This window comes from Zootoca vivipara, chromosome 9 (genome assembly GCF_965207765.1).
Source record: "Zootoca vivipara chromosome 9, rZooViv2.hap1.1, whole genome shotgun sequence".
Classification (NCBI taxonomy): Eukaryota; Metazoa; Chordata; class Lepidosauria; order Squamata; family Lacertidae; genus Zootoca; species Zootoca vivipara.
Window position 1 is genome coordinate 31,541,722 of NC_142592.1, and position 19,917 is coordinate 31,561,638.

A 19,917-nucleotide genomic window follows, 5' to 3' on the forward strand; every position below is an offset into this window, starting at 1 on the left:
TTGGTTTTTTTATCGCATTTGCTTTATTAGACAGCATTTCTCTGCCTTTTTAACTAGAAGTAAGCCTCACTGAACTCATTGTGGTTTACCTCTGAGTAAGCATTAGTAGGATTGCATGGGCAGTTCCTCTGCAACCCCGAACTGCATTAAACTGACTTCTGGAAATATGTTGGTGCATCTGGGAAAATATTTGGTCCATTATTTCTTGAAGCATCTTCCTATCACAACTTTCACTGCTGCAATTTATCAGTCTGCAGCAATCCTCCTGTGTCTCCTTATAATTTTCTGCTGCTATTTCCTCCACCCCATGTAAGAAGAGTGGGAAGGGGTGAACATTCAACCCAAGAAACACTCTAATAAGTTCTGATTTAATGACTCTGAATTTAATGTATTGGTACAGCAAAATCCTTGCTGAAGCTCAGCCTTTGGGAAAGGAGTCGACTTAATTATATCAGTGATGAACAGTGACACTGAAAAATTATCAAAAATTTAGTCCCATTTCTTGAAGAATAATTGCAGCAATGGTCTCGATCTTTTATTAGGTCACAAAGTGTTAGAGGAGAGGGAGATGTAATATCTCAGCCATTAAAATTACATCAGGCCGAAATGTTCTCACTTGCTAGATACTTTGATTTTACAGAAAATATGTCTCTTGATTAGATCAGGACATTGGGACTTGGCACCGTTTATGCCACTGTGATAGTATGTTGCTGAGTTTTCTTCCTGGTGCTTTTCACTTGCCAGGGAGGAAAATATTTGCCAGCTGCACTGCTACTTACAAGGATATGGCTGCAAACTTCTAGCATAACTGTTATAACATCAGCTGAAGCTACTGTCCAATCCTTCTGCTTGATGCAGGAAGGCTACAATCAATATGCAACACAGTACTTGGAGTCAAGCTATGTTGGCATGTTCATTTATTACTTTCTTCCAGACATGGTTTTACCTGTGCCACGGAGAGGGATCTTGTGACTCTCTAAATGTTATTGGACTTCAACTCCCATCATCCCTCACCAGTGCTTTTTTTCTTTAAAAAATGTTTAGAGGGACTCTCCTTTTGACTCAAGAAAATCACCATTTTAGAGTTGAAATAAGGAAAAATAAGTTGCAGATTAATTTGACCTCCAGTCACTTTCTAGGAGGCAGAGGGGTGAGGCAGCATCCAGGTTGGCACAGTGCAAATGCAACTAGGGGAATAACATAATGTGTTTGCACCACACTGACCTCGCTGCCACATCACCCCTCCCTCTTTACGTGATGTTAGGCAGCAGCAACAAGACAACCAACCAGACGTTGGATGAGTCAAATGAATACAGCCACCCCAGCATGCTGCATGCTTCTGCCAACATGAATTAATCTACCTTTTTCCTTGGTATAATTCATTTAGCAAGTGCGGGATATCTGATCTTTGGCCTTAGAATAATTATATATATGAAAGCAAACTGAGTTGGGCTCTTATTTATTTATATGGGAATGGGATAGTTTATATCCCATCTCTCCAAACTTTGGGATATATGCTCTACCTTTCCAAAGTTTTAATCTCATTTTCTAATAGGAAAAGGTAAGGGCATAATTTTGTGATTGGATTGAATTCTCAAATTGCAGTTACAAGATGGTGCTAATTCATTGCTGCTGTGCACTGTGCTGTAAGTAATTTCCATGGTGGCACAGCAGACAAGTGCATTTGTTTAATATGATCATGCAACTGATGGTTCAGTTCCTACCCAAAGAAAACACTTAACTTGTTTTGAATGAAACGTTACATGCTGAGATGCTCACTCCAACTAAAGTTAGCCATGACTAAGGCAGGCTGACATCCTATAATGACTTATATGAGGGTAACTCCCATCAAAGTTAAATGGAGGAGAGTGTGCTGCAATTCATTTTACTTTTGTCAAAGGTGGTCCTGCATCACAGTCCTAACTATGTCTACTCAGAGGTAAGTTCATCTAATTGATAGGGTTTCCCAGATAAGCATTGTACAATTGCCAACTGAATTGATTAGGGCTTTATGATGCAAACCTGTGCACACTCGCCTCAGAATAAAACACATTGAACTCAGTGAGGCTTGCTCCTCAGTAGGCACACATAGGATGCTCTTCTGGAATTGTATATGATGCAAACTTGGGCTTTCTAATATCAAACAAATTAATGCTTTCAGTTTGTTATTTTCTCTGTTGGTAAACACTGCTGCTACCTTTTAAAACAACTGTGTTGGCTGTGTTGGCTGTTTTGGCCAACAAATTTGTCCATAATTGTGTTAACATCAATGTACGGTATATTTAAATCAAGTTGGTTCAGCCTGGCTTTAAACTGAGAACAGTTGAAAAGAAAAAGAGAACGAAAAGGGTCTTCTTTTCTGTGACCGTGCATTTGCTAATGGCATAGTGATATCTTTGCTTCCATAAGCATCATGAGCAGAGAGAAAAAATTGAAATGTTTGTGCATCTCATTTTATGAAGAAGTCACATAGCAACATTTAAAATAGCAGTAATTCTACAGAAGCACTTTGCTTTACTGCAAATAATTCACAGCATGCACAACTGTTTTAAATTGAATGACTGTGCAACCTTGCCTCTTTAATAGCATGTTTATCCACACTTGCCTCTGGACAAAGCAATTTGATTCAATAAAAGATTTTGCAAAAAAATAAAAATGAAACAACACATTGACATTCTCTTTGTGTTTCAGGCTTTGAAACAATTGTTGCTTGCAATACCCTCAAAAGACACTTTCCTCCCCCTTTTTCCATTGCTTCCTTGCTGCTTGCTGACGATGATATTTCTCTTGTGCAACGAAAGTAGTCTGAATATATATATGTCAACAGCATATATGACTTCGTGCCATCCTGCTTGCTTTTAATGGCTTTCGCTATAAGGGTTGAGTGCAACTGCCTGCTTTTCAGGGCTTCGCTTGGAAAGTACAGTAGCCATATTAATTACTACTGTTGTTGCCCCTGTTTTTTGCAGGCCTTAAAGGATGACGATGCTGAAACAGGGCTGACAGATGGAGAAGAAAAAGAAGAAGCAAAAGAGGAGGAAAAATTAGGGAAAATTCAGTATTCCTTGGATTACGACTTTCAGAACAATCAGGTTTGAAATAAGTGTGATCAGAGTGTGTTGTGTGAGTCGGGGGGGGGAGAGTAATGCATTTCTCCCACAGGTGCACCCCAGATCTATTTCCCGGGGGGAGGGGCAAACTCTGTTCTACACCAAAGTCTCTTCTACTCAAAGGCAAACACAATTGGATAAGAATATATCTATATCTTTACACATACACATGTTCTCATTTTACTCATAATTTTAAATGGTGTTGTGGAAATGCTGCTGCAGGCATTTACTTTCCACAGGCATTCTAAACCCCTGTTCCCCTCACAGACCCACAATTTCCATCCACGGGATTCTGTGTGGGGAGCCATGACTGTTAAAGTGGTGTCCTTGTGCTTTAAATGCACGGTGGGGATCTGACCTAAGAGAAAGAATTGCCTACTGTAGGGAGATAACTACTCTTATTTTCTGTTTGTCCCTGCTATGAGTGTGTCACATCAACATACTAACTCAGTAAATTCATGATGGGAGTTCCCCTTTGACACTTTTGGCACCTAAGGAAGACATACAGTGTAAAGCCAGCACCGATCCCTGGTGTGTCTTCAATCTTTCTGCCTCAACAGTAAAACTTTATTTAATATTCTACGTACCTTTTCAAGTAACTCCCACATCGTTCATTGTCCTTCAAAGAGCAGCATAAAAGAAATCACCAGTCAAAGAATAAAGAGGTACACACAAACACACACAGAGACTTGAAAGAGCAAACACACATACAAAAGTATCCTGTGTTTTAGATCTCTAGTGGACCACTCTGCAGCACTAAGAGCTCTTGAAATCAGTGTGGAACTTTTAAATCTTCAAAGAATAGTGGATGTTAAGCAGGCGAGGGACTAGAGAAGCTGAAATCTTTTGTAAGAAATAGATAAAACCTTCCTCAGAAGATGAACAAAAGTTGTCCTGGATTTTATTAAAAAGAATGCTATTTTGACTCTAGAACATTGGCTTGGTGATTCCCCCCCCCCAAAAAAGATTAATTTTTTGCCAGTAGATCTTTGGTAGCGCTCCAAGTATAACTAAGGTGCTCACTAGCATTTATTTACGGTTTCATAATTTCTTCTGCTGCCATTGTTCAGAAATTATATTCCCCTGTTGGGCTCTTAACAATTTTCATGGGATGGATGAGAAAAAGCAAGAACACAAAGATCCATGGCCAGGAAATCCAATTACTACTCATTGTTGGGAAATTGGAACAAGATCACCAAAATACTCCCTGGAGCATCATGACTCCATTCTAGAGAGAATTATTTTCTTTTTTAAAAAATTGAATTACATTCCCTTTTGGCTAGCTCAATGTCGCAGGCAGGCAAACTGATCTTGTGGCTCCTGGGTGGCTAATGTGGTATAATATATTCCTGATACTAGACTCAACCAGCAAACACAAAACACAATCAACATAGAAACAAAAGCCTGACACTGACAGGCAAGCCCATATTCCTCTGGTGTGACTCTCAGGGCCATAGCTCAGTGGAAGAGCAGTTTCTTCATATGCAGAAAGGCTGGTGTTAAGTCCCCAGCATCTCCTAGTAAGCCTGACAGAGGCCCCTGCCCAAAACTCTGGAGTGTCACTGCCAATTAAAACTATAGACAGTACATAGCCAGATGGACCAATAGTCTTGACTCAGTATGAGGCAGCTTCCTGTGTACCTGTGTTCAAACCAGTTGCTCATTTACATTGCACTTGCAGTACCCATGCAGGTAAGCCTTCAGTCAGCCTGCGGTACTTACTGAGTGATCCCATGAAGTCACTTTATATCCCATTTATAAATGGAACACAACTGGGCAGGCAAAAAAGAGACCATACTGTACTGCAATGTGCTCTACGTGGGGCTACCTTTGAAGGTGACCCAGAAACTACAACTAATCCAGAATGCGGCAGCTAGACTGGTGACTGGGAGCGGCCGCCGAGACCACATAACACCGGTCTTGAAAGATCTACATTGTCTCCCAGTACATTTCCGAGCACAGTTCAAAGTGTTGGTGCTGACCTAAATGGCCTCGGTCCAGTATACATGAAGGAGCATCTCCACCCCCATCGTTCTGCCCGGACACTGAGGTCCAGTACCGAGGGCCTCCTGGCAGTTCCCTCGTTGCGAGAAGCCAAGTTGCGGGGAACCAGGCAGAGGGCCTTCTCGGTGGTGGCGCCCGCCCTGTGGAACGCCCTCCCATCAGATGTCAAAGAGAAAAACAGCTACCAGATTTTTAGAAGACATCTGAAGGCAGCCCTGTTTAGGGAGGCTTTTAATGTTTAATAGATTATTTTATTTCATTTTTCTGTTGTAAGCCGACCAGAGTGGCTGGGAAAATCTAGCCAGATGGGCAGGGTATAAATAATAAATTATTATTATTATTATTATTATTATTATTATTATTATTATTATTATTTTGCCTTCCTTTGTGGAGAGCACCAGAATTGAGTGGAGAAAAGGACAGCAGCCAACTACTATAGCTACATAGTCCAGGGTTCTGGGAAGGGTCGCAGCTCACTGGTGGAGCACCCCAGGTTCAATCTATGGCATCTCCAGATAGGTCTAAGTATGCCTGAAATCCCGGGGAGCTGCTGATAGGCAGTGTAGAAAATACTGACCTGGATGGACCAGTAGTCTAACTTAATATAAGGCAGATCCATGTTCCTGTGCCAGAGAGTTTTAATCCCACAGATGCATGAAACAAGAACCATCTTTTGCCATCCAGGAGCCCACATGTTTCATGCTGAACCATGGTTTGGTTTTAGCGTTAACTTATATAGCGGGTGAGTGTAAGATACATAGTTAATCATCTGGTAAAGAATCCTTCCCTTTTACGTATATAAATTTAACTCTTAGTAATTATGTATTGTAAGATTATTTAACAATACATTTTAAATTGCAGAGTCCTTTAAAAAAAAAGGCCCCAGTAAAATAACCTGTTAGGGAGCTATTTGATAGTGGCATTGCCAAATAAAATGTAAAAATCCATATATAGCTCTAATCAGCAGCAGTTTAAATGCCTCTTGTCTGCTTAAAAACAGCTTCTTGAAGTCTGAGGCTGCTGTAATTGGGGTTTGGATGTTGTTGTTTTTTAAAGAATCATGCACCTTTTTTCAAATCTGCATTTCTTAGAATGCTTTGTGCTTTTTAAAAGGAGAACTCTGTGTGTGTGTGTGTGTGTGTGTGTGTGTGTGTGTCTGCGGGCGCAGCATGTAACTGTGTGCAACCATATTGTTGTGTACATGTATTTATAGAGAGAGACATCAGGAGAAAAGGCACTTGCAAGCTCTTTGGTAAATGCTTGCTGAATATTCTGCTCTGCTGATTCTTTCTCACTTGCTTCTCCCTCTGCTTTCAGCTTTTGGTTGGGATTATTCAGGCTGCAGAACTGCCTGCTTTAGATATGGGTGGTACATCTGATCCCTACGTGAAGGTTTTCCTGCTTCCTGATAAGAAGAAGAAATATGAAACAAAAGTTCACAGGAAAACTCTTAACCCTGTCTTCAATGAGTCATTTACATTCAAGGTATTCTTTTGATAATTACATGGCACCCTTTCCTTTGTTTGCTATGTATACTAAAGGTTAATCTCTTTCCCAGTCACAGAATTGCTTATGTCCTGGTTAATTGGTGACCCACGGCAACAATGGCCTTTTCTCTTTTGGAGCCATTCCAGTGATTGCCCTGCAGTGAAAAATGTAAAGGACAAAGGATTATTACCAGGAGAATAATTCAACTGTAGCCTCAGAGCTCTGCTGTTTTGCATCTTTTCATGAATCTGACCTTGAGTCTGGCTGAAACTCCCTGTGAGGAAGGGAACTTTAGCATGGACTCTTTAGATTTCCTGGAAAGCTGCCTTTGCTAAAGAGCCAAAGCCCATTCCAGAGGGTGGGAGGTATCTGCCATGAATGAGATGGGATGAAATGCTGCTGCAGACCACCATTGATGAGCAAAATGAAAAGCTGTGTGGCTTATCCACTTGGAAACAGTGCTAGGACACCAGTGCTAAGAGGCCTCTATTTTTCACTATCTATGATCTAGCAAAAATTAGTTGGTCACCTAATAATGACAATTCCTGATTGTATATTTTAGATTTTTTTTCTTATGAACCAACAACATCCTCCTTTAAAATAATATATCATGAAGTGCTGGTGGAAAGCACAACCTCCCACACTGTATTGGAGGATCTGGCAACCTTCTGGGATTTATAGGGGGCTGTGGAGGGAAGAGAAAAATTGCTTTTAAACTCTTGTGCCCGCAAGGTCCCCCACCAGTTTGGAGACACTGCTAATTTTTTCCACTCTCATAGGAGCACATTTTCCCTATTGCTTTACTATTACTAATAACAGTACTTGGCAGTGTTCAAAACACTCCACAGGCACTACCCTAAAGCCTAAAGCAGGCATCCCCAAACTGCGGCCCTCCAGATGTTTTGGCCTACAACTCCCATGATCCCTAGCTAACTGGACCAGTAGTCAGGGATGATGGGAATTGTAGTCCAAAACATCTGGAGGGCCAAAGTTTGGGGATGCCTTGCCTAAAGTTATTCAGTGAGTTCATGGTACAGATGAGAGACAAAGAAAGGGCTTCCTCATTCTCTCAGCCTCCACACAGATCACTCTCTTAAGTTTCTACCCTAATCTTTGCAGAAAATGGGTAGCCCTCTGTGCCTTTGAAGCTTTAAATTGGACATTTTCTAGACAGGCTGATAGCTGAGACTTTGACACAACTGGGGGAAGAAGTCAAGAAACATGCATGTCTAAACTGTCGAGACCATATAACACGGGTCCTGAAAGACCTACATTGGCTCCCAGTACGTTTTCAAGCGCAAATCAAAGTGTTGGTGCTGGCCTTTAAAGCGCTAAACAGCATTGGCCCAGTATACGTGAAGGAGCATCTCCACCGCCATCGTTCAGTCCGGACACTGAGGTCCAGCTTCGAAGGCCTTCTGGCACTTCCAATTCCCTCACTGCGAGAAGTGAAGTTATAGGGAACAAGACAGAGGGCCCTCTCGGTAGTAGCGCCTGCCCTGTGGAACTCCCTCCCACTAGATGTCAAGGAAATAAACAACTATCTGATTTTTAGAAGACATCTGAAGACAGCCCTGTTTAGGGAAGTTTTATTCTATTTTTAATGTTCTGTTGAAAGCCACCCAGAGTGGCTGGGGAAAACCCACCCAGATGGGCGGGGCAGAAATAATAAATTCTTATTCTTATTCATGTTTCAGTAGGATCAGAGAACAATTATATGCATGTTTATTCATAAATTGGTCCTGCTGTGTTCAGTGGGGCTTACTTCCTAGTGAAGTTGTTTGGGATTGCAGAACAAAACGAAAAGAAGAACAGAATGAAAAATTGAGTATGGAACACATCCAGTTTCTTTGAGTGGGGGAGGGACACTGTAACGGAAGCTTGGCTCTCTCTTTCCTCTGATCCTTTCACCTAAAGGAATTATCTTGTCATTATGGCATGTTCATTCAAACACCTAAACATGAGTGGAGATGGAGAGAGGAAGTCAGACACATATTAGAATGCTGTGCAATGCTGTCCAAAAAATTCAGAACCAAACTCAGAACCAAGTTTCCAGCAATATAACAACAGCAAAGCTGAACATCCTTTGAAGGGTTTTCATCTTAAATGTCCACTGCACTTCAATCGCTATAGGCCTTTCCCTTGGTATACTTAGTCTTATAATGACAGCTCCAGTTTGAAAGCAGGGACAATAAGAGATTGAGGCTATGTAATCACTCAACAAGAAAGACATCCCTAGAGGCCTCTGACACTACTGCAGACATAAGCCGTTTTCTCTTGAAGATGTTCATAAAAACAATCCATTTTTTCCCATTTGTGTGGGGAGGGAGAAGAAACTCTTTTTACTGAGTTTTTCCTTTGAGTTTATTTAAAATGAAGCAAAACCGTTACTTTTAAGATTCAGGTGCCCAAAGCAAAAGGCAGGGGTTAACATCTCCAATGGCCTGTGCACACATTATGCTCAGCCCAAACCAAAAGAGGCTACCAGAGATGAGCCTGTGACCAATTTGCTCCTGTCTAGTCATTCTATTGCAGTGCTAAGCCAAGGCATAGTTTGGTTTAGCATCTTGTCAAAAACCTGGACTCATGGTTTAGCTCTCCTGGACAAGCCACAAGCCATATATCATGAGACAAACCATAGTTGCAGGCCATAGTTAGTTTGGGGGAAGCTAATCTGTGAGCCTGGGTTCTATGCCTTAGCATAGTGCAATGCAGCAGCAGAGTGATCCAGGAGAAGCAGAGCAGCTGTGATCTCCTTTCCAGGAGTCCGCATGCTCACACATTCATATTGAGCCATGGTTTGGTCTAGTGTTATGGGCAAACCAAAGTGTTATGGCCTAAGAGAAGAGATAAAATAAACTGAATCAGTCAAGGCACGTACTGATCGCCACACAATTTTCACAGTTCACCAAACAATGCAGTATTCTTACAGTAGCTCCATTTTACTGAATAAAGATCTCAATGGATTAAATCCATTTATATTTTGGGTGCTCATACAGGAACTCATACAGGAGTCTGTGCTTTGTCCAGCCATGGACATACAGAGACCATTCCCACATATACAAGATATTAAGACTGCAATCCTCTATAGACCGTGCCATGTTGTGAAAATCCAGACACAAAAGTTGTTGAGCAAAGTTGCTGAGCTTTTTTGGCAAAATTGCAAACACAAAAAAAGAGTATTTTTAAAGGCAAAAAATGACACTGCTGACATGGGTTGCATATGGGTTGCCATATGTCCAGATTTTCCCAAACATTTTTTAGCAATTTCTGCCCAGACACTGCTTCCGACTGCAATATTCCAGCTATTTCCAGAGAATTCCGGCCATATGGCAACACTGCTTAATGATACATACTTAGGATTGCACTGTAAGCAACCCCTAGTCTTACTGATGTTCTGTGGAGCTTTGGATCATGCCCACCCATCTTGAACATTCATATTTCGTTAACCCAGGAATGTCCATTAATATTTATCACGTTCCATGTCATGGCTAATTTGTTCAGGGGTGGAGCACCATAAAACGTATCTTGTTGTCATCTTCTAGCAAGCAATTATGACAATTGTCACTGTGTGCATAATAGAAGCACAAATTCTGTGCCAGATCTCTTTAGTCTTCTGCATTAGCTATTACAGAAGTAGCCATGTAGTATTTGGGCCACTCATACATTTCTCCTGAGTCACAAATAGGAATTCCTTTTTGCTCTTATCTCCTTAAAGCATTTAAAAAAATAAAAAGTGATTCATCAGCTTCTCAGATGATAGAGCTGCTTTTAATTAATACATTTATGATCATACATATTAAAAGCTGGAGTACTAAAAGGAATTTCACCCCTGGGTTTATATCTTGACTTAGAGTGCCAGGAGAATGTGCTTCTTTTTGAACCATCAGCATCTGAAAAGTGAAGTGCAATTCAGAATAAAGTGTTCAGCCAGGAGGGAACCTTCAAACACTTCTGTGATGCCTCTGGAGGCCGAAGCTTTCTATATCTGCAGCCTGTGTGATTTCTGGCCTGCTGTCATAGGTCATCAAAGTAAAAAATCAACCCCAAGAGTTCTGTGCCTATGTTAATCACATGCATTGTGTCGAACGCACAGAAGGGCTTCATGAGCACCCACCTGAGTCCCTGGATAAAAAAAGGCAGGTGGCAGTACAGGTGAAACTCACCCACATCAATGCTGTAGTCATAATTGATGGTCATTGCAATAATATTGCAGGACTCCCATTTGGCCATATGGTTGATAATTAGATTGGCTTTACTGAGCAACCCTATACATAATTTAAAAAATCCTTCCAGTAGCACCTTAGAGACCAACTAAGTTTGTCATAGATATGAGCTTTCGTGTATGAAGAAGCGTGCATGCACATGAAAGGTCATACTTATGACAAACTTAGTTGGTCTCTAAGGTGCTACTGGAAGGATTTTTTTAATTTTGTTTTGACTACATCAGACCAGCACGGCTACCCACCTGTAACCAACCCTATACATGTCTACTAAGAAGTAAGCCCTACTGAGTTCTGCAGGTCTTATTTCCAGGATTGCAGCATAAATTGTAATATTGTGAACAAATACAATATGGTGGCTGGCAGTGGTAAAAGCAAAAATTATTTGTGTTAGCAGATCTGCAAAATTATTATCATGCAAGTGGGACCTGTAACAGACAGTTGAAGTGCGGAGTGCTTCTGTTTAGGTCCCACCCACTGCATTCAAACCCCACATCAAAAACTGTCTGTGTTCTGGTTGAGTTCTCACCAGACTGTTTTGGGGGTTGTTTAGTTAAGTTTCTTCCTAATACTCTGGCACTTCTGCGTACTTTGAGGTTCTTCTGAGCATGTCTATATCTCACACTTGTGAGTGTATGGTGCCAGCTTGGTTACAGAAATAGTGGCCCTTGCAGCCTGAACTTCTGAAATACACAGAATAATGTACTTCCTGCTAGATCAGGCCAATTACCATCTAGCCCAGCATCCTGTTCTCACAGTGGCCAACCAGGTGCCTGTGGAAAGCCTGCAAGCTGGACATGATCACAACAGCATTCTGTGGTTCCCAGCAACTGGTATCCAGGTGCATAATACCTCTGACATTTGAGGCAGAATACTGCCTTCACGCCTAGTAGCCATTGTCCTTCCTAATTTGTCCAGTTCTAATTTGTCCAGTCCTCTTTTAAAGCTATCCAAGTTGCTTTATACAGCACCTTGGCAGTAAATCCATAAAAAGGTAAAAGTTTATACAGCACAAAGAGTCTTCAGGGAGGCTAATTTAATGTTTTGTTCAGATACTCTTAAAAGAAAATGTAACAACAATGACCCCAAAAGTCACCAGTGAAGTGTGAAGCTTTTCCCACCTCTTTATAATCAAGCATATGGCTTAAAAATAGGGATAAATTAGGACAGCTGTGCATCCCACTTTAGAAGGAACACTTCTCTGTTGGAGGGCTCTTTTATCTAAGTCCAGTTTAAAGATAAAGAAGCATGAGAAGGGGGAATAAGCAGGGGGCCCAGTTAGTACCGGGACAGCAGACTGAGCAGGCATGCAGATCATATAGCCTTCTCCACTACGTTGAGAAGTATTGCATTTCTATTTAATTTATAGTAATTATTTTTGAATATGAATCTATACATATAAATTAGCATAGACAAATTGTATGCAGATATTTATCTTCTTTTGACCTCTTTTTTGGTGATGCATTCAATGGCCCCTTCAGATCAGCATATTAATATAAATGGATTGTGCTAGAGTCGTTGTATAATGTCAGGATACAAGTTAATGTGTGCAGCACTCCCCCTCCCCAACCTTTTGCCTTAATGGATGTGTCTTTTAACCTGAAGATTTCTTCACAACTTTTCAGGAACTAGCACAATGAGAGGAGGGCCAATGAAACACAGGTTCTTTTGAAAAGACATGACAGCTAGACAGTTTTGCAAAGGACCAAGGCAGATTGAAATGCTCAGCCATTTCACTTCGCTTTAATTCCCCTCCCCTTTTAAGAAACTTGAGTAACAGTGTGAGAGAGATTTACAGATACATATGGAAGCATTCCTATATGGAAATATTAATGATAATGATTTTATTAAGAACGGTCAGGTCTCCACCCAAGATCCAACATTTTTTGCTCGGTTTTTCCAGCCAACTAAAGAAGTGATACTTCAGCTGCATCACTTCCCATGAATATGAAAAAAAAACCATGACTAATGATCCTCTTCCTAACCTAAAGCATCTGCCCATAACACATCAGAACAGGTGGGAAATTAGCCAGAACCTGGCCTTCTGCTGCCAACATTTATAGCAATATATCATGCTGTAGGATGAGCTTCAATATCCATTTGATGAAAAGCAGAATCCTGATATGGGGGGCTGTAAAAGAATAAAGCCTCTTTCAGGTTGCTTCCCTATGACCACTTACTTGGGATTAAGCCCTATTGAGCTCAGTGGGACTTGCCTCTCAGTTGGCAAGGAGAGGATTGTGCTGGAAGAAAACTGCCTAGTCTCTAATTTCTCTGTGTCAGACATCGAAAGCCAGTGCTTTTCCATCAGTCTGTAGGCTGCTGTTTTTTGGAAAGTGACAGCATGATTTATTGAGAGAAGCATTCTGCAGTATCGAAAACTCATGTATCTGTGGGGCAAATAATTGGTCTTTAGTTTCACGTTGGAGACGTAACTTTAAGAACTCAGGGCAAATGCTGCAGAGTGATGAGAGAGCTACCACATTGTGCTGTAGAATGCTCTAGTCTGCTATTACAAACCAGTGCATCAGATGACTCTCTGAGAAATTGTGTGTCATATTTCCCCCCCTAGTTCAATATAAAGGGAATGACAGCTGATAAAACAAAGGAATGGATTTGCATTGCAGTGAAAGCATATTTACTGCATAGGCTACAGAACCTGGTATTTTCTCATTCTCTTATTTTGTTTCTGTTTTATTTTTTTGTAAAAAATAAAATAAAAAATACAGGTGCCGTATTCTGAACTGGGAGGAAAAACATTAGTGATGGCGGTATATGACTTTGACCGCTTCTCCAAACATGATATCATTGGGGAGTACAAGGTGGCCATGAACACTGTGGATTTTGGTCATGTGACTGAGGAGTGGCGGGATTTGCAAAGTGCTGAAAAAGAAGAGGTAAGAAAAGCATATCTATTGTTGGCATTTGTTAAACCTCAAAAGAGTAGTATGCATAATCTGTTTTGACTCCTGTTAATCTGAGGGAATAAAGTACCGTAGCTCATAAACACTTAGAAAATATTCTGCCAGAATAAATTAAAACAGGCATCCCCAAACTGCGGCCCTCCAGATGTTTTGGCCTAGAACTCCCATGATCCCTAGCTAACAGAACCAGTGGTCAGTGAAGATGGGAATTGTAGTCCAAAACATCTGGAGGGCCGAAGTTTGGGGATGCCTGAATTAAAACAACAACAATTTTGAGATCTGTTCAGTATCCTTGTTTTATTTATCACCTCACTGCATACTTCTTGCACCTTTGTAACACTAAAACCACACTGTCCTCCACCCTCAGTAACCAAATAATAATGAGGGATAGGGGTAGGTGAGAGAAGAAAGACAGAAGCTTTTTGGAGGATGTTTGGGTAAAAGAAAAGTTTACCGTAGGTCAGAGATGTTCAGGTTTGAGGGAGATTCTGCCATTTTGATTTTTGGAGGATGTTAATTCTGAACACTGATTTGATGTGTCACTACACACTTGTAGGCAGAATCACAAAACCTGAGTGGGGTTGGGGTTGGGTGGCGATGTTTCTATTTTACTTAATATATGTGGGGGTTTGTGTCAGCGTTGCTTGTGCATGTTCTCTGCTGTTCAGTTGTGTTCCTTTGGTGGTGAGAGAGGTTGGGGTTGGCCTAGGGTGTGGCTGTTCATTTGTGGTTGGCTGTGGTGATCTTTGTCTTCATGTGTGAGTGGGGTGGGTGGGTGTTTTGGATCAGGTTAGCCATATTGATTTGCATGCTGTTGGTGGATTTTTGTCATTGTCTTGTTGGGTTGTGTATGTGATAAAGGGGAGCCATACTGGGGTGAAGGCATCTTCTTCTATTTGTCCCCTTGTCAGTTTCAGTTTATTGGTTAATTTTTCTAGTAAGGCTGTTTCCCATACTATTTGGTACCATTGGTCCATGCTTACTCCCGACAGGTCTCTCCAGTGTCTGGTTATGATGTTTCGGGCTGCTGAGAGTAGGTGGGTTATGAGTTCTTTGTGGTGTAAGTGGGCATTGTTGTCTTGGAAGATGTTTAGTAGGGCCAATTCTGGGGTGATTTCTAATACTTGCTTGGTTTAGGGGTTCATAGTTAATGGGGCTTTTGCCTCTCTCTCCAGCCCTCTAGCAACCAAAAAAAGGGCTTGTGCTTTCTCAGGTGGCTGCCAGATGACTGTTGAGTATTAATCCTGCTATGTTGGCCTAGGTTTCGAAGGAAGGATAGACAAAAATCAGCTATTTAATTAGCATTCTATCTGATTCATTTGTGTGAAGAAAATGTTAACCCATGTATTCCCATGCATTTTCCTGATTATTATTTTTTATATTCTTGCAAAAGTCTGATGGAGCAGAGTGGGGGAGAGAAACAGGTTTGTTGTGCAAGAGCACCAAAATTAACTTTAATTGCTCAACTTGAATTTGTGAGTATGTGAGTATGTGATTGAATGCCACCTCAAAATTAGAGAAAGGCTGGAAGCTCCCTCGCATGGAGATTTGTTTGCATCAGAAAATAAAAAGCAGGCATTTCTCCTGCTGGTTCTTATCTCGTCCATTCCTCCCTGCACATAGATGTAACCCTTTCTCTCTCCCAAGCCCTGCATGCTTGCCAGAGGACTTGGAAAAGAGGCAAAGTTTTGTCACTCCTACAGCTGTTTGGAGAAGATTTTCTTAAAAGAAAGCAGCAGAGAGACTCCTGCTTTTTCTTACCTTCTCCATACCACAATACAAACAAGAGAAACCCCTGTTCTCTTCTGAAAACCTTCTGAAAATGCTAGAGGGATGGGGGCTTAGAGAGAAGGGCTGGGTTAAGGACAGCCTGCAGCTTTACGGCAGAGGCCGGATTTGAACCAAGTACTTCCTGACTAGGAGCTCTGCTGCTTAGCTACTATGCTACACGTGGAGCTTCAGCTGAAATCCTTTATGCAGTTACATGGGCTTAAGTTCCGTTTGAACTTAATGAGTTGTGCTTCTGAGCAGACCTGTGTAGGATTGCACTGACAGAAAGCTAATGCTGCAGTATACGTGGTTATTCCTCTTTGTCAAAACCTCTGTTCATTTGACATAATAAAAGCACAGAGCTCTTCATGGTTCCGATTGTTGTGCTGGTCCCGGTCGTGTTCTCTGGTATAGTGTCTTCCCGTGCCAATGAACACCTGTGCATTAAAGTGTAAGTCACATACACTGTAGACTTATGAGTCATAGCTTCATTCCAGCAATGATAAGAACAGGGGAGGGTTTCCACTGCAAATAATAATACTGTAATAATAATCCTGACTGCAGTCAGTGCAGAAGTATAGCTCGGCATCCTCTGCTATGTTTGGAAATCTTTCTTGTTTCAGAAAATGATGTGCCTGTTGGATGATGGAATTCATGCAATAAATGTTTTCCATGATAAATGAAGTAAGCCTTCAATGTTGTTGTTGTTTTTGTTTCTTAGCATCTTTCTGATTATGTGCTTGACGCACTCAAGTGAGCAACCAATAAATGTGGGGAATTGCCATTGTTTAGTGATTAACTGGAAAGTTAGATGAGGTTTGTTTTTCTTTATGCCTGATGAATTCTTTTCTTGAAAGCAAGTGTGCTAGGTTAGAATAATTTAGCATTACTTTTAAAAGAAAACTTTGATTTCGTCTTGCAGTTTAGCAAACCTCTTATCTTATGCAATATTTTGTGATCTTCAGGACTGATGTAAACCTTGACCTGTTGCTGCTATTTTGAGATTATTTCAGTCTGCACACTTCACCTCCAATAATTCAGAGCCTGCAGCAGACCCTATCTCATGCTGAATATGTTCTGCTGGAAACTTCATGCTTGGGGCTCCTTGTGCATCTTTCATAGAATTACAGAGTTGGAAGGGACCCTAAGCATCATCTAGTCCAAACCCCTGTGCAGCAATCTCAACTAGAGAGCATCCATAACAGATGACCATCCAACCTCCGCTTACAAGCCTCCATGGAAGGAGAATCCATCACCTTCCAAGGGAGTCCATTCCACTGTCAAACAGCTCTTACCATCAGAAAGTTCTTCCTGATGTTTATGTGGAATCTCCTTCCTTAGGTGGAATCCATTGATTGAAACAAGCTTGCTCCATATTCCATATGACAATTGAAGATGGCTTTCTTATCTCCTCTCAGCGTCCTCTTTACCAGGCTAAACATACCCAATTCATTCAACCATTCCTCATAAGGCTTGGTTTCAACTTGGTCGCCCTCCTCTGCACATGTTCCAGCTTGTCAATATCCTTCTTAAACTGTGGTGCCCAGGAATGGTCACAGTACTCCATTTGTGGTCTGGCCAAGGCAGAACAGAGCTACAGTGGTACCTCTACTTACAAATTTAATGCATTCCGAATGCACATTCGTAATTCTAAAAAAAATTGTAAGTCGAATCCCATAGGAATGCATTGGGAGAAAAAATTCGTAACCCTATCTAAAAATTTGTAAGTAGAAAAAATCCTATCTAAACTGCATCCAAGATGGCAGACGGAGCTCCGTTCGTAAGTAGAAACATTCGTAAGTAGAGTTATTCGTAACTAGAGGTACCACTGTATTACTTCCCTTGATCTGGACACCATTGTTCTGTTCATACAGCCTAGAACAGCATTAGCTTTTTATTTATTTCTTGCTGTTACATCACACTGTTGACCAGGGCCGTCTTAAGCATACCTGGCGCCCTGGTGCGATCCCTCTGGTGCCCCCCTTTCCCAGAGTTGACCCCCCCCCTGGCGGTGGCGGCGGGAGCTGCGTGGGGCTCGGTGGTGATGTCTTCATCGCCTTGCGCTGCCGCCGCGGCACCGCTGGCCGAGCTGCTGGGTGAGGCGCTAGGGCGCCCGACGGCTCGGTGGTGCCCGTGGCCTCGCTCGTGGGGCTCTACTGCGGCGCCGGCAGCAGCGCAGCCAGAGCCACTGCCGCGGCAGGAGCCAGAGCTGGAGCTGAGCCGGGCGCGCTGCTGGCTGCTAGCCTGGCCGCCTTCTACACATGCTTCCAGCCGGCCCGAGGCAAAGCTGGAGCCGGAGCGGCACCGGAGCAGCGGCAGCGGCAGCAGCGCCTGGAGATCAGCGCTGGCAAGAAGCCATATGGGCCATGCCGACAAGCGCCGGAAGGTGGGCTCTGCAGACGGAACAGGGTCCTAGTGCCCCTGCTCCGCTTGCTTTGCTCCCTGCTCTCCCGTGAGCGGCGCGGCTGGCAGAGGGAAAAGGGAGGCCGCCGCGCAGCTCCCCACTTGCTGGGGCGCCCCTCAGCGCCCCCTGATCGCCCAGGCGCCATGGTGCACTGCGCCACCGGGGGTCTACCTAGAGCCGGCACTGCTGTTGACGCATGTTAAGCTTGTGGTCTACTAGATCCTTTTCACATGCAGTACAGGCAATCCAGGTGCCCCCTCCATCTTATATTTGTGCAGCTGGTTATTTCTGCCTAAATGTAGAACCTTACATTTGTCCCTATTGAAATTCATTTTGTTAGTTTTGGCCCAGTTCTCTAATCTGTTAAGGCCGTATTGAATCCTGTTTCTGTCTTCTGTGTGATTCCATTCCAGTTTGGTGTCATTTGCATCCCATCAATACCTTCATCCAAGTCATTTATAAAGATGCTGAATGACAGTGGGCCCAGAACCATTAGTGAGCACTCTTTGGGTTTGGTCAGTCAGCTAGCCAGAAATCCACCTAATACCGGTAGTTACCTCATCCTGCCCACATTTTACCAGCTTCTCCACAATAATATCATAGGACACACTGCAATGTTATCAGTTAAACAGTCTAGACAAATATTTGTTGCTATGAATTCCACCTTAGGCCAAGTTATTGTAATATAGATGTTTCTCCTATGAGTCTGTGGCTTAGAAATCTTATTTATTTCAGTTACAGGTAGGTAGCCGTGTTGGTCTGAGTCGAAGCAAAATAAAAAAATTCCTTCAGTAGCACCTTAAAGACCAACTAAGTTTATATTTTGGTATGAGCTTTCGTGTGCATGCACACTTCTTCAGATACTGAAGAAGTGTGCATGCACACGAAAGCTCATACCAAAATATAAACTTAGTTGGTCTTTAAGGTGCTACTGAAGGAATTTTTTTATTTATTTCAGCTATGGAAGTTCTGCTGCGATTTTCCCAGTCTGTGCTGAAATGTCTTTGGTTCATGGCTCGCATAGGTAGATGGCAAGTCTTTATTGTAACGCTTCAATATCCTAAGGATACCAAGTAAAACACAGCAAAAATGGAAACAGGGTTTAATTAGGCCAGATGTGCATTGATGGGCACGTGCTTGTCTTGTTAGTGCTCATGGTACCACAACCTGTCCCACTAATTCCAGAAAAAAGCATGATTAAAATAGACTTAAAACCCTAAGCAACTGGATCCCATCCAAAACGGTACAAGTGTAATTATGTTTAATTACTGCCAAGACATTTTTTTTAAAAAACAGACTTATCTTTATTTTAATTGCAGAATGTAACGTTTGTCACAGAAAGCCAAATTTGCAGACAGTCTGTTCAGTAATAATAATACAAATTGTTATGACAAGTTTTCACTTATTTTTTTTTTTAAAAAAAAAACTTTTCGCTGATAGAGAATCATAAGAAAGCTGGCAATTAATGATGGGGAAATTAATCCTTGAAATAGTTTGGTTGTGACCCCTGAGGGTAGAAGCATATTTTAGCTTCCATTAATGATGGTCATGACCACTTGCTTAATCACCTAAACTGACCTTGGTCCATCTTCTCTCTTAAGTCTTTATCTTAACTGCTCTTTACACAGAATTCTGTTGTTGTACATAATAACGCAGAGTTTTAATGAGCGGCTATGGAACAGGAAGAAGCATCTGACAAGCTGTTGCCCTCTTCATTGCACTAACTAAAAATTCAGTCTGTTTCTCAGCCCTCTCTCCTTAAAAGGGTCAGGGATAAAATCAAAGGATGGGGTTTTAATGAGACATAAGAGGCTTCCTTCTGTATCTCGTGACCCAAGCAAATTTAAAAACCAGCTTCATGACTTTTCCCCATTTCCCTACAGAACAGCCGATTAGTAAGTCAATGTTGGTGAAGCACTTTAGAAGATAAGAAGTGCTGTGTAAAGTATTTGTTAGGCTTTGCAAGAGCTTGAAAGAACGTCTCCAGTCTGTAG

The 19,917-nt window shown here is 41.9% G+C and overlaps 1 protein-coding gene across 2 annotated transcripts in view; it reads left to right on the forward strand.

Moving 5' to 3' along the window:
* Positions 1-19,917, forward strand: part of SYT1 (synaptotagmin 1) — a 339,802-nt gene that overhangs the window by 251,361 nt on the left and 68,524 nt on the right. The window contains exons 5-7 of one of the 2 annotated variants that reach the window (XM_035127518.3): positions 2,970-3,092; positions 6,432-6,599; positions 13,555-13,722. In XM_035127518.3, the coding sequence (XP_034983409.1) occupies positions 2,970-3,092; positions 6,432-6,599; positions 13,555-13,722 (459 nt within the window). The remainder of the gene's footprint in view (positions 1-2,969; positions 3,093-6,431; positions 6,600-13,554; positions 13,723-19,917) is intronic. The other variant, XM_035127522.3, reaches the window with a different exon arrangement.